Source organism: Chelmon rostratus, chromosome 15, assembly GCF_017976325.1.
Source record: "Chelmon rostratus isolate fCheRos1 chromosome 15, fCheRos1.pri, whole genome shotgun sequence".
Lineage (NCBI taxonomy): Eukaryota > Metazoa > Chordata > Actinopteri > Chaetodontiformes > Chaetodontidae > Chelmon > Chelmon rostratus.
In genome coordinates, this window is record NC_055672.1 from 6353983 (window position 1) to 6369832 (window position 15850).

The 15850-nt window shown below is 44.7% G+C and overlaps 1 protein-coding gene across 1 annotated transcript in view; it reads right to left on the minus strand.

Moving 5' to 3' along the window:
* pld1a (phospholipase D1a) overlaps positions 1-15406 on the minus strand; it is a 31284-nt gene extending 15878 nt beyond the window's left edge. Inside the window, exons 1-5 of the mRNA XM_041953591.1 lie at positions 15259-15406; positions 3284-3499; positions 1912-2081; positions 1599-1741; positions 236-347 (exon numbers count right to left, since the gene is read on the minus strand). Of these exons, the coding sequence (XP_041809525.1) occupies positions 236-347; positions 1599-1741; positions 1912-2081; positions 3284-3467 (609 nt within the window). The 5' untranslated portion in view covers positions 3468-3499; positions 15259-15406. The remainder of the gene's footprint in view (positions 1-235; positions 348-1598; positions 1742-1911; positions 2082-3283; positions 3500-15258) is intronic.
* Positions 15407-15850: the final 444 nt, after the last annotated feature.

A 15850-nucleotide genomic window follows, 5' to 3' on the forward strand; every position in this document is an offset into this window, starting at 1 on the left:
ACTCCATGCATTTAAAGGCATATAGCATGCACACGCACACACACACACACACACACACACACACACACACACACACACACAGTCAGAGAGGGTTTTAGAGGATACATGTGCTGGCAAGGAGTTAAATGCCATGGCAACGAGCGAGTGCCAGGAGAGCTCCTTAAAATAAAGTGAAGTTACGACAAGAGTGGATTTTTCAAGCAGGAAAGCAGGCGAGGAAGCTGCTGAGCCGTACCCTCCTGCTGGACACCTGCTCGTCTCGCACCAGCTCGTCTCCCCCTCCCCGCGGCAGGGAGGGCATCTCCCTCACCTCGCTCTTCCTCACGGTCCTTCTCCTCACGGTGTGGCTGAGGCAGGAAATTAAAAAAACGGCGAATTAAAAATGCACTCGAAGACAGTTTTTCCAGACAAGCACTCGACAAAGCCCACGCAGCATTTGGGAAATTAGCTGTTTCTTTTCAACCACTGGCCGAAGATGATAACTCATAATTAAAAACACATGATTTCCTGTGCGCTTTCCTGCCAGCGGGTGTTTAGACAAGCAAATCTAAAAACCTGGATAAATTGACGGGTTGCAGGTCGACTCACTTATTGAACTGAAAACTCTTATTATTTTAGAGGCAAAATAACACAGACGGGGAGAGAGAGAGAGAGGAGGGGGAAAGTTAATCCTCTTAAAGTCCAAGGGTAGCATTCCTTTGTTTTCAAGTGTGCACATCAGCAGTGAGAAGAAAGGAGGCCGTGAGAGGGAGGGGAAAATAGAATAATAATAATGAAAACGGAGAAAACAGAGGGAGTTTAAATGTCAGTGCTGCCGTGCTGCAGAGAGTATTATGCAAATGTTGATTAATTACTGAAGTAGCAGATTAATGCACTTAAACATATATTTTAAGAAGATATGAGAAGATTGATACCACTTCTTTCACTGTCTGCACACTGTATATGAAGCTAGAGTCAGGAGGTGATTAGCTTAGCTTAGCATAGAGACCAGGGGGGAAACAGCTGGTTTGGCTTTGTCCAAATTGTTTTCAAAAATCCAACCACCACCACCTCGAATCTTAAACCTGTTTTGACATGCACAAACAGAAATGGAAAAATGGCAAGTGGTGTTTTTTAGGCCGAATTAGACTTCCTGGAGACGTCCTGGTCGCCTGGCAACTGTTGCTGCAGTCATGCAATGCTGCACAGCAGGAATCCATGTCCGTGTATACGGAGAAAACGTATTACTCCAAGAAAGCTACTCCCAGCTTGGACAGGTTTTCTTTTAAAAAGCCTAAACGAGCTGCTTTAGTTTGAAGCGCAAACAAACTGCTCGTAATTACAGTCGCCAATAAATATTCAGGTCTAATCAGGTCTAAACAGTCTGGCTAGGTGTTTCCCCTTGTTTCCAGTCTTTATGCTAAGCTAAGCTAACTGTCTTCTCGTTCTAACTTTCATTCAGTGTGTAGAGAGAGGTCTTGATCTACTCATCTAACTCTTGGCAAGACAGCAAATAAGTTTATTTCCCAAATTGTAACACTATTATTTTAATATGTCACTGATGCCTCCCCTCGGCAGGGTGTGTATGTGTGTGTGTGTGTGTGTGGGCACGCGCTGACCTGCGTGAGGGCAGGGGTATCCTCATGAAAGTCTTGTACGTCCTCAGCTCTCTGTGAAGCTCCATGAAATGTTTCTCCTTCCTCTTAATCACCCAGGTGAACTCACCGTGCTTCAGCTCGATCCTAAACACTGCCGGCAGAGACTACACACACACACACACGCACACACACACACACACACACACACACATTAAGGGAGCAGTGGCAGTGAGTGTTTGAGTGAGAGATGAATGAAGGTAAGGAGCGCGAGGAAAGATCGTAATAACGTCTGAATCTCTGCAGAAACACCACCATGACCCCTGCGTGTTTGTACCTTGTTGACGCTCCTGTGGTGCGACAGGTTGAAGCGGTCTTGTGCGGTGGTGAATCGCTCCACCTCCAGGATCCGGGCGGTGATGGGCACAGTGGGGAGGTAGACCTTAGCACTGGCCTCCTTAAAGCCCACTGTGGCGTAGACGGCTGAAAACGGGATACGACAGTCCCCTGGGAGCAGGAGAGAGGCGGGTGGTTAGCGTGATGGCTAACTATGGCACTATGATGAAACATGTATGATTATAGATGCATCAGGGTGTGCTGCACTTTACTGAACGCATACAGTGATAACATATGATGCCGCATGGACTGCTAGCATAATGAACATTAACGTAAACAAGTCAAGAGCATCCGAATTCACTATAAGTCACATGTGCATACAATGTTTCCTGAGTGTTGATGTGGCGCATCAAAAAGCATTATGTGTGTTCATGAGTGCAGTCTGAAGCATTATGAATGCATGATAATTCACTTTGAACAGTGCAGTGCCCTCTTGGACGCCAAAACGCGCTCTAAAGTGCCCCCTGGGAGCCAAAACGCGTGTTAAAGTGCCCTCTTGGATGCCAAAACGCGTGCTAAAGTGCCCCCTGGGAGCCAAAACACGCGCTAAAGTGCCCTCTTGGATGCCAAAACGCACTCTAAAGTGCCCGATTGGACGCCAAAACGCACTCTAAAGTGCCCCCTGGGAGCCAAAACACGTGCCCTCTTCAGTGGCGAGGACATGCTATATGTGCCCTTTTTTTCCTTTCTGCCCCTGCCCTTCAAAAAGTCTGTGCACACCACTGACTTTGAATGCTCCCATCATGCACTGTAGATGCCGTCTTCATAGAAACTGTGATGTTTCTGCTCAGGCGGCTTTGGAGCGAGTAGGCTGCATCACCTCTGTTCCCCTTGTCTGCACCATTAGATCGAATGTTTCTGTTTATTCTCTGGTAAAGTTTGTGAGATCTAAATTATGGAAAGATTCACCCTCATGTTCTTGCACTGTTAGATACTCACCAGCTATTTTTCTTATGTACTTTTTGGCTATTTTCCCACACTAAGTGGGCTCACGTTGTACCCTGGGTACAAGCCTAAGGGGACTGTGACAAACTTATTGCTTTGGACTTATGTGGTCATATAAATCTAGTTTCTGAACAACGAATCTGGAAAGTTCCAGGAAGGAAGTTTTATCTCTTTTCACCAGAATAGCTGGCTGCTTTGTTCAGTTATAATTGGATTTTGGCTGGTTTGCCAAGCATTCCTCAGATTTATTGTGTTTCCACATCACACCTACAGCATGTGTTTGTATTACTCTGGGTTACTCTGTTCTGTTTGCTGTTATATTCTCTTTCACGTCTTGTTTTTTGGGTGAAACGAGGGCGAAATCACACCTATGGAGCTCCCATCACAGTCGATCTCCTCCGCCTCGCCTATGTCCAGCTCTCTGGTATCCAGGCTCTCCACGAGTTCGGCCATATCGATACCGTCCAGTTCGTCCGGGTTCGCCGTCGCGTCAGAAACTTCTGCGGTCACCAGGTTCAGGTTACTGGTCGTTGGTGGAGCCTTACCCAGCATGCTTAGCAGTTAGCCCCCGGAGCAAGGCGAGCCTAGGGGAGAGGAGAGATCATCATTTTTTAAAATACTTTTTACGTTGAATAAAAGACACAAGAGACAAAACCCAAGATGTTCTATTATAAGAATCCCTGAAGGCCCGCGAGCATGCGGTCTCATTAACAAAACCCGCTCTAATAAAAACACACTCACGTACTGTAGACACAGCTGGAACAGGGTTTCAAGGCCACATGAGGTCACCGCTCAAGAAACAGAGCACATAAACAACATTCTTCCAGAAAGTATTCCCTCATTTGGTGTTTTGATGATGGCGAGAGCCTGGTCTGACATACTTGTCCAGAATCTCCCATAGGTGTTCAACTGGCTTGAGATCTGGCTGCTGCGTAGCCATCACGTCGTTTTCATGCTCATAAAAGTATTTTGACCTTTCTGCACCTTTCATCTCCAAAACCAGAGATGTTTCTCACATCTCTTTTGCAGTTTTTGGCGCCCAGAACACTGTGTTCCCTGTGAAGCCACCTCAGGCCGGCGAGCAGACGTTAAAACGTTGTTTGTTATGAGACTTGTCGGCGTAGTCTGAGGATGGTCAGTGTGACGAAGGCCAGCAGGACCCTTAAACTGTGGCGTGGCTCTGACGTTACCTCTGTGAGACAAAGGAGGGCGTTTTTCACAGCAATCCCGATTCAGTGATTCAATGAATGATTCTGCGCTGCGTCAGCACTTTTGAAGTAGCCTGCATACGCTCACGCACACACCCGTCCTCCCCAACCCCACCCAGCCTCCCACAGCAGCACCTAAAGTGTTGATAGTTATTGCATCATAAAAATGTTCCTGCAGTAAGAGCTCAACGACTTAAAGCCAGTTAATGACAAACCAGTTTCCTGACTGAATTTACTGGGACATGCAGTGATCTTAATCACATAATCACACGTGTTGTTATGAGTTTAATGACTTATTATGCGAAGAGAAGATGAGAAGATACAGAGTCTACTGCTGCTGCTCAAAGTTATTGACTTAATATGCGATGTATGAGACAAAAAACACAATTTTTCATCAAATTATTTAGGATTTCTACATAAAAGCATACATACAGGACAATACTTAGCAAAATTAGCAAAATTCCAATCAAAATCTGAGATAATACGATTAAAGTGAGCAATTATTTTTGGAATTCGACATTTTTTAACTAGAATTCTAACATTATGAGCTGACATTTTGCATTTGGCATCATTAATCTTAGGTATCCAATGAAAATTTTGCATCTCCTAATCATCTCAGCGCAGGTGCTTTAACTACACTCGCTATAGGCCAAAGACCCCCTTTTTGAAATTCAACTTGTGACATCATCTACACTATGACAACCTATGAAAGTTCCACCTGCACCTGGATCCTCCACTCACAGACTGAACATTCTGATCAGTTCAGTCTCTCCACGAAGCTTTGATCACATTTCATCTTTTCACTGAGGCCTGAAGTGATCCTGATTGTGACAGCCTTGCCAAATATTACTTCAGAAATGATGTGGTGTGGTGTTTTGTCAGTGCTGCGTCTGGGAATGACTGGACCGGCTGCAACCGTAGCAGGCGGACTTGGTGACGAAACAACGCACTCATGTAATTCGCTGTGTAAGACGCCATGTTGAGTAACACCTGACAAAGCTGGGCATCATGCATGCTTGGTGTCATGCAGCTCATGCATGACACCAAGGCTAAACACAGTGTTCTGCACAGTCGAAGTACTGCTTTTCTACACATACACATGTTAACACACGACTGCCATTTGCTGCATATACTCTTTTTTGTACAATACTTTTTATTACTACTGTTTGCTATTTTATTATTATGTATATAATTTTTACTGCTTGCTATTTTGATATTTAATATGTATAGTTTGTTGTTTATAGTCCTATTTCACCTATTTTCACTTATTTCACTGTGTCAATCTATCTATCTATCTATAACGTCATTCCTGGTGGATGTTTACTGTGAGCACACGGTGACAGTGAAAGGGCTCAGTTCTCTGTTTTAGTTTCAGTGTACGTGACCTCATCAGAACACACTGCTGAGAGCACGGGTTCGGTTTTATCAAATAAACACTTCTTCAGGTGACAAAAACCTGTTGAACCTGTTAGAAAATTAATCCTCTGCATGTGCTTGCTACACTGCTGCTCCAAATCCGTATCGCCAAGACAGGACACAGGCAGGGTGTGGAGAATAACAGCGCCGCAGCCAACAACTGCACAGTAATCTGCATTTTAAGTCCAGAAAGAAAAAAAAAAACACTCACAAAGACGCATACAGACAAAATACCACCCGGCTGTATGCTTCGCCATCCAAGACTACCCCATACGCATGTGGCCTATTAGCAAACCGCCCTCTGAGTCAGGATGAATGAGAAAAGAATAAGAGGGAGGAGGGAGGAAGAAAGGAAAGAGCTGTTGACTCAGCTGAAGGATTCAGAAGAGTTTCTGTTTATTCTCTTCACTCCCTCACTGCTGTACAACACAGCGGATCATTTTTTATGCACTCTGTCATGTTGAATCCCCTATTTTTCCCTTCATTGTCTTGCTAAAAATTCTTAAGGCAGACTTCTTAAGTTTGCAGTAAAATAATTTAGTTCACAAAGACATCTTAGTCTCTCATACTGTTTTGAAAATTGGCTTAATTGGAGTTACAACCGCGCTTCTACAACAGCTGGGACGCTGTGTACCACAGAAATGAAACAGAATGTGATCGTTCTCTAATCCTTTTTGACAGATACTCAACTGAAAACAGCACAAACACAATATATGTAATGTTTGACCTCATCAGCTTCATTGATTTCTGTAAATATCTGCCTATTCTGAATTTGATGCAGCAACACGTTTCAAACAAGTTGGGACAGGAGCGACAAAAGTCTTGGAAAGTTGTGGAACGCTCCAAAAACACCTGTTTGGAACATTCCACAGGTAAACAGGTTGATTGGTAACAGGTGATAGTATCATGATTAGGTATGAAAGGAGCATCCTGGAAAGGCTCAGTCGCTCACAAGCGAAGACGGAGCGAGGTTCACCACTTTGTGAACACATGATTGGATAAAGGAACACTTCAGAAAACTGTTGCTGGTATGTACAGCTCCTTTGCGAATGATTGCTCAGTCTACTTTTATCTGCAGCGTCGCAGCTTTTTTGGAATTGGGATTTAATTAACGCTCCTGCAGACGATGTCAACAAGGCCTGTTAGTTAAAAAGATGAGAGGAAGAAGGAGAGAAAACGTGCAAATCATACGTGTGTTTGCACGCAGGGTTAGCCAATGATCCCTGCTCTTTCATCCCAGTGATCTAAAAATGCTTGCGTTCATATGAAACGATCAGGAGAACATCTTTAAAACCGTTTCACAGCCTTCTCATAAAATCAGACAGAAAACAGCCTCTTCGGACGAGCATTTGCTGGAAATGCTCCCCAAAGCTTCAGAGGAGGCAATTTCACAGCCGGGACACAGAGCGATAAACAAGTCTGGGCGTGATGTATTGATGTATAAAAAGCTACAAGTGGAACCATTAAAGTTCTGTCACCATTTTATGGAAAAATTACAAACAGAGGCAGTGTCTTCTTTTCTTTTTTCTTTTTTTCTTTCCTTAGGTTGAACACCAAAGGATGAGGTTTTTGGTGATTCATCAGATTTCTGGAACGTTTTCTCTGAGGCGAGTCGGGGCAACACACACAAACACTTAGAGAGAAAGGAAAAGAACAAAGTGAATGGTTTCCTCTCAGTCAGTGAAGCTGGCACGCTCTTACAGCTCCTTACATTGACTACCGCTGATTCCTTTCCAACCAGCTGCCTGTCATACCTACATCTAACATCTGAGCCTGCGTAACCCAGCCGAAGAGCGCGAAATTCTTCTGTTTGGAGCCAAAAATGTCCGTGACAAGTAAATACCACATGAGCACATACACCAACAGATAGCAGCTTGACGGTAAACATTCCCACTCGGCTGAACAAGATCCAACACGCTCACGCAGACGAAGAGTCACCCGTTACCTGCAGCGACTGCACGTTTCCTGTTGTCCCTGTGAACGCCTTCATTTTTCCCATCTAACAGTAACTGCCGGCTCTAGATCACTGGCACCAATCATTTGAGGAACAAAATGAAAGTTTGGATGTGTTTTTGCACCATCTTCACCACTCCATCGTGTCAACAAGCTTAAACGCTAATTCTGTTTATGTGCTATATTCTATGGAAATAGCTTTTTAACAGCTCTTTGAGGCTATTTATAGAATCTGTGTTTTCACATTCCTAAGCAGAGTCAGCGTCGGCTCCAAATAGCTCCCTTTGCTTGGTCACACTTTGTACAAAGAGGACAGGATCTTACATGCAGATAAGAGTGATGTGACATCTTAATTATTCCATCCTCACAGCATTTATTCAGTATAGGGTCTGGAATCTGATCCTAATCCGGACTACTATCCAGATCTTAAAAAATTTCAAAGCAGCCCGATCCGAGCTCTTGCGAGCGAGGTAGTTAGCTGGTAGCAACGCCAGCAAGCTCGCTGTCAGAGGTGGAGCCCAGCGAGCGGCTTGAATAGCATCTTTAAAACCGGCCATGCAAAGAAAAGAGAGATTGACGGTGAAAACGTGCACTAAAGGGCGAGCAGACTGAGAAACACATGTTCAACACAGTGTGCATAAACAGCTGGCCATTTTCAACTATGAATACAGCGACATCACATGTTTGAAGGACCATCTCACCTTTTGTGGGCATGTTTAAGGACATTGTTACACAACAAATGTGTTTGTGAATGCAGGTCTGGAGTTTTTAGGCCTTAATCATGACTTCCTTAAATCCAGCCTTCCTCGATCCGTGACACCACGAACCACTGGGGCTTGTATTTGTGTGCATTTTCCCACTGATCGCTCATGATGGCCAAACACCTGAATGAATACTAACATGTATGCCATGCATGGCAGTTATGTAATGTTATCAATATGAAACATTTGTAATGTGTTTAACCTTAAAGGAGAAACACAGGATCGTGCAGCACTCTTGAATAGTCTGTGGATTAATATTTGCACCGTACACCGGGAAAATAGAACAAAGAAAAAGTAATAAAATGTATATTACTACAGAAAAAGTTAATCTTTTGTTTAAATCATTAATAATTAATGTGATTTCTGTCTCGGTTGACACACAGGATGCATAGCTGGTTAAACTTTTGTGGCGAGTGAATGAAATCTTAGATTCCAGAAGTGGTATTTATGACAGTGCAGTTATCTCACTGCTCTAAGAATATCCATGACCCTCCGGCAGGCTTGACCCACCCAGAGGATATCTGGAGAGGGACCGGGAATGCGCTTTGAATGCCTGCTCGTGCAGACTCAGATGTCACACATATGCATGCACATACATGTTCGAAAGCGCTGGTCATGTGTGTGCAGTGTGCAACCTGATGGGAGGACGGGGTGACGAGAATGCAACGCAACTCGGAGTTTGCAGGCGTTATCTCTCTACTCCATTCCAATGGAACGCTGCCTACTTCCTGCTTCCTGTCCTGTTGTCATGGTGATTGCTTTAACAGCCGGCGAGCTGCTTGTATATAAATATCAACAGGAGCAGCTAAGAGCGTCCGCCTCTCCCTTCGTGTGCTAGCATCCCTCTTAAATGTCAATTAGCTGGAATCAACGCATTGTGAAATCACGGATGAAGAAGTGAAAGAACGTTGAGTGGGAGACGGAGTGCGGAGGTTCTCTGCAGCGCGGCGGAGCGAGAGAAAAACGATCAACATAAAAGCAAAGTGGGCACTCGTCAATCTTCCCAACATGCGACACATGGGAAATTTAGTCTCTCGCTCTGCCCTGGAGGGCCATTCAAAACATATTGCTACACTTTTCATGCAGGAACAAACCTTTATACTATTCTATTAAGACCAAATCCATTACTAGAGGTGTGATGTTTAACTCATATTTAGTGTTTTGGGAAAGAGGTGTGTCCCACTGGAGAACGTTTCAGTAGCTCTTTCCAATAAGGGGTCTGTTTAAGGTCTAATTAGTGGCTTTGTTAAAATAATTAATGAATCATCACAACCAGGCTGTGAAAAATCTCTCTGACTGATGTTTATTCTACCCCAGCAGCACACTCGCTTCATCTTTAGCTCTTTATTGCATCAAATAAGCTGCTCCTATGGACAGTTTGACCTCTGACAGACTCTAATTTCTGTCAGCTAGCTTAGCTTAGCACAAAGACGGAAAAAGCTTTGCAAATACTGGAAATATGCTTGTTTGCTTCGTTGCGAGGAGCTAGAGGAGAAGATTTACAACACTTTTATATCTGTAAGCTAACCATGAGGCTAGACCCAGGAGGTGACTAGCTTAGCTTAGCATTAATACTGGAAACGGGGGGAAAACAGATGACCAAAATCAAACGGTAACAAAATCAAAACAAAACAAGCACCTTTAAATTTCACCAATTCACACGTCGTTTAATCCATGCAAGGACTCAAGCGTAAACGTGACAGTTCGCCATTTTACAGGAGGTTATGTGCCGGACTGCTTCTTGGCCCTGAGCTGTTTCCAGGCAACCAGCTGAGACGTCAGGAAGTCACTGCTCCACGCTAAGAAATAGTCCAGTATAGAAACCTCTGCAAAAAGGCAAACTGCCATTTTTACACCTTGGTTTTTTGTACAGATGAAACAAACACACCAGAAGATGAAATAATAATAGCATTTGTAATTACTTACTAACTTTTGCTGCTGGCCTTTAAGGAAGTGAGAAACCTGTGACCACTAATAAATGGGGACTTATTAGAAAGTTTAATAATTGCCGAAGGTTACAGAAGGGTAATCCACAATCAATACTGCATTCAACATATGGTTGATTCATTATCTCTCACACCCATTGATGTCAGTCTGAGACAGCCGGAGGAGGAAGCGAACAGGACAAGGCGAGAAAACTCTTGATCCAACTTGATCCATGAGGCAATCCAGGAATACAGAAAATTACTTTTTGCAGCAATAAAGAAAACAACATAAAATGGTGGACTAGTCACATCCGTCCAAGCGGTCCATGAAAGCAACACATGTAGCAGCTGATATCACGTCAATGTGTCATGATGCCTGTCAGCAAAACAAAAGTAGAAGCAGAGTCTTGTGTTTCCCAAAAGAAATGGACATTTCGCTGAACTAAAAGACAAGTCAGAGTGCTCGAGATGAAGTCGTGTGAAATCATCTTAAGTGAAATTAAAGCTGTGGCAACTGGAAAGAGGAAACACTGCATGTTCCTGCGCTGCAAGAGCAAAAGCCTGCAACGACATCTGAAAATGCTGCTGAGTGTGAAAACTCGTTCAGGCATTCAAGAGGCTTCAAAACACGAAAAGCAAACAAATGGAGATTAAAATATCTGCTGTTTTAATGCAGAGCCAGCTGATGTTCCCGATAGCCAACAACATGGAATCATTGAGCTGCAAAGAAACAACCTGTGACTGAGAGCAGACTCGGTTCTGCTCAAGACCAAGACCTGGTAAAACCAGCTGCGAGTAGCATCATCATCATCATCATCGCTACCATCTGACATCACCTAAGAGAAGCAGTTCCAGTCACTGCAGAGGTTAGTGTGATATATGTGTTCAGTAATTGAGTATGAGTATGGCCCTCGAAGGATGTAATAAAAATTGAAATGGCCCTTGACAGGACAAAGGTTCCCCCACCCCTGTTTCAGTTGAATGTGCCACAGCCGTGTTGCATTACGGTGCAAGCTGTTCCAACGGCCCTCCTGAGATTTATCATAACATAAAACACTTCCCTCTCAGACTTGAAATTAAAGAAGTGAGGCATGCTACGGTTTATGTTTTTGCACTAGAGTCTTGCTCGCAGCCCCGTTTCCTGTAGCAGTGCATGGACACGTGGAAATGAAGGCGAGGTCGCCGTGGTCACGCCAACTGACAGTCGCCATCACTCGCTTAGCTGCCCAGAATTAAGTTGAGTCAAGGAAGTTGAAGAAGCCAAAGATCCGATTCACTGCCAAACGTTTGTGATCCGTGTGGGAAGGCACTGCCATTGGTGAAATGACCATACACGCCGCGGCCTTCTCTTTTTGTTCAGCAAAACTTTTTTTTTTTGCTGGTTTTTACTGTGCATTAATGATCTCTTACACAAAACCAAGATGCTGCATCTTGGCGAAGCGTGAGCAGCCTGATCTGGTCTGAAAGGCGGGGACTGGCCATGCGCTGGCTGCTGCTGAGAGCTGAGCTGTGCTCACTGCATGAGGCCAAAAACCAAATCCCAAACGCTTTGAACAGGGAAACGGCTGCATTGTCCAGGCTGGGTGGAGAACGTTTATATTTCAAATAAAATAAGGAAAAAGATTTTTCCTCCACTGCTTTAGGGCATCCTGGTGGGGTGTAAGGTAAGAAGCAGGTCAAATAAAGCCCATTACTCACACAGGGAGCAATCCAACAGACCAGAATGCTATGCTGTGTTAATGGTGTATTTGTAGAGATCTGCAATTACTGTTTTTTTAATTTAAAAACTCCTTTTGTGATCACATTATATCATCCTGTCGTCTCCTGCAAAAATAAATTAAATGCGACACTTACTAACTGTGCAGCACTTTGATTATTTTATTTGTGAATTGCATACATTTCCCATATAAATTGTTAGAAATGAATATCAGAATAAATCCTGCGTGAATGATTTGGGCTACATCACACAGGCTAAATAAATGCAACACTTTGAGAAAGCAGGGTCGATCTTTCTTGGAAAACGTGAGATCACTGACTCGAGTGGAATCACACATGAGAGGCTGAGAAAAGGTGACGATAACAAATAAGTGTTACAGCATTTCATCATAAAGCTGTGGCACACAGGTCTGACCACCGTTACTACCCCTCATTTTAAGTCATGCTGTCAGAGCTGCTCTCCATCACCTCTGAGCAGACATCTCTAGCAGACAGTGATCCCTTGATCTTACGACAGCTGTACGTGTGAATTGAAAAATGCTGCCATAGCTGCTTCCTTTATCAAAAAATGCGTTATCCAGAAACGTATGCACAGTTATCTCAACCATAAACTCTGCACTCTGCATCTCAAATGGCCGCCAACTCTCCTACTTTCTCCCTCCACACTGGGTTTGCTTTGCCAAACGTGTTTGAAAAGTGTCAAATTATTGAAGGGAACACTGGAGGCGTGTTGAAAAGCTATGTCAACATCGGCGGAGGTGCTGTCACTGATTACAGAGCGTGAGGAAAAATAGATAACTTGTACGATGCATCATCTATTCCTGGATGTGTGATAACAAGCTCGACCTTTACAAAGTGCTGTGCCGAACAGTGAATGATTCAACTCATTGTAAAGACGCCATACATAGGGTACATGAAAACATCTTCATTGTGACCATTGATCATGCGCGTTCACACGTATCCATACAATAAAGATAAAATAAAACTTGGCATTTACAGATCGCGTGGTGCCAAGCTCCTCGTGGCGCAGATGGTACAAAGAGAGAGAGAGAAGATGGAGGGAGGGACGGATAGAGAAGCAACAAGAGAGGTCTGTGACACCTCTCTTTCTCTGCCCACACTAAAGCTGCCTATTATCTAATCCTTCACGCCATGGATAGGGGGATAGGGATGGTCAGAGAGGCAGAGAAAGCAAGACATACAGTAGATGCCAGGAAAGGAGACGGCGCAATCGTCATCATCGCCAGAGTGGCGTTCTGCTGGCGGCGACACAAGGCATCATTGTACTGAAGGAGTGATGGAACTGCTCTCTCTCTCTCTTACAGCCAAGCCTGACTCAGCCCAACCACGGCAGCCAAGTTAGAGCTTGGAAATTACCAAACTCTAACTTAACTGACCACTGAAGAGGCTCTGACTCACCATCATTATAGTAGCAGGACAGAAAGCACCGGGGACCGCCTGCAGCCGTTTTTAGCCATGAAGACACTGCTGGTTTTATTTGCCCAGGTGTTGACATACCTGTCCCTTGAACTTCTGCCGCTACCCGAACATAATGAAGCCGAATGGAATTTCATTTGTGATGCCAGCAGCGTCTAAAAAACTCAGCCGCTACATGTCCCTCCACAAACCAGTTCATCAGAAGACCAGCTGAGAAGAGGCTCCACCGGAAAAGCTTTCTAACTTTAACTTTGAGCGATAGTCCGTATGAAAGCGCGCAGAGTAATGAGAACTTTGTTCCTGGAGAAATTTCCATTTACCTCCACTGATTTGGGGACACAACCTCTGCAAATTAAACTAAAACCATCTGCATGACTAAACAGCACTAATGACGAGGGGTAAAACATAGTTTTTGTTGTGTTTTCGGGCGGGCCAACCTTTTAAAGTTTGCACGACAACACTGTCACCTGATTGTCACCTCAATCTCTGAAATCTCACAACGCAGGACATGAATCAGGTTTGCATACAGGCCAAAACTACTCTGACTCAAAAACAGAGACGGTTTAGATACACAGGCAGACTAAAGGTGCTGATGATGGTTCATGATGTAAACAAATGGCTTCTATTTTTGCATTTAGTGAACTTCTTCTATCTTCTACAGTCTCTGCATGAGAGCTTTTCTAATTGTCTTCAGCAGAAAAACAGTGCAGATTTAAACCTGTTATCTGTGGCAGTATCACTGAGAAAAGTCTCTCCCTGTTAGGGATTCAGTGGACTGAAAGCCTTTCCAATTAGTGATGAACAGTCTTATGAAGCAAATTGAAAATTAAAGCTGCACAAACAATGTCCTGTGTGCTAAAACTGGTGTTTAAATGACCCACAAATTGTTGGAAAACTGGGTTTTCAACAGGGGTTCACCATGTGGCGCTTGCACATGAGACCACATCTGGAATGAGTTTATAGTAGCAATCTGCCTGCCACGCTGAAAATATCTGAAATCCTTCCAAACCCTCCTGAGAAGAAGAACGCGAGTTAAATAACTGTCTTCAGCTAAGGAACAGTCTGTGGCTGTGGACTAAAACTCTTCACTTTCTCCCACCATCCAGATTAATGATTGATGTGCATCACACACAGCGCAGGGCAGCCCCACATGGAACAGGTCGATGCCTTTAAACACACATGCACACGCTCAAAGCCTCGGGCAGGAGCAACGGCGATAAAGTTTACTGTATGAGCATGCTGTCGCCACATCGGCAAAGTATTGAGGTCATGCTTCTGCGGCGGCCTGTGCAGAAGAAAGACTGCTGAATGCCAGAGGTCAGTATCATGTGCATCAGTTGCAAAGACAACAGAAGAGGAGGAGGAGGAGGAGGAGGAGGGGGAGGAGGAGGAGGGTGGTGTGAGCCGGCAGCAGAGAAAAGAGAAGCAAAATATCTCCAGTCTTCCCATGACATTCCAGCTGAGGCAACCAACTTCCACAACAGAGTGTGAGAAGGAGGGCAGCAGGCCAGCACACACACACACACACACACACACACACACCTGTACAGTCTTGCACAACAGGTTACACACTCATTGTTGTTGTGCAGTATTGCATTGGTAAACACTCTCAACTGCGGGACCAAGAAAGTCATCTCCACCACCACGGCATGAGCAGACACAGCTACACCTTGTTATGTTAAATACACATCTGCTGTGCAGCAAGACAGCCAGAGCTGGTCCCAGCCCACTGCTGGGGGGGCTGTAAGTATAATGGCAGACTCAGACATACACTCTGCACATTCTTCTCCGTGATCCCACTGACAACCCAAACCCAAGGAGTGCCAGACACACACACACACCCCCCCTTCCAGCCCGAGCCCATGGACGCAAATAGAACAGAGCAGACACACAGACAAATGGACAGGGGGAGGGAGACATTACCAACCTGCTCTATCTGTGGACGTGCAGCCCACATGTTGGTTGGTGATCGATCCGCTGCTTGCCTTCACTGACTGGACGACAGCACTGAGACACACGCTCTCCACAGTGAGGTGTGGAGCGGCCGCAGACAGCTAATCCTCTGCTCCCTCTGTTCTGTAACTCAGTAAGTGTGGCTGAGAGAAAACTAACTGGGAACTCTCTCCAACTCCTCAGGAAGGGAGGGCTCTCCAAAACTCTGCACCAATCACAGCAGCAGGTTCCTCCCACGGGCTTCTCCCATTGGATGAGAGAGCTGCTCTGGACTTTTGGTGAGGTAGGAGGAGTCCTCTGGGGAGAAAACACTGGTCCTGCCTGTGATCTCATCATTTCACATTCTCTCCTTCTCTGTTTTTCTCTTGTTCTGGTCTGTTTCTCCAGCTTTATGCATATGCATCTGTCTCTGTCGGTGTGTGCATTTATGAGCACGCCTGACTGCCTGTGGCTTTGCATGCATGTGAGACCTTTGGAGTCTCTGTTCATTTGCATATGCAACAAAGCAATGGAACACTTAAATATAGGCGGCAAAAACAAAAGGATGATGTTTGGAGGACTTAAAA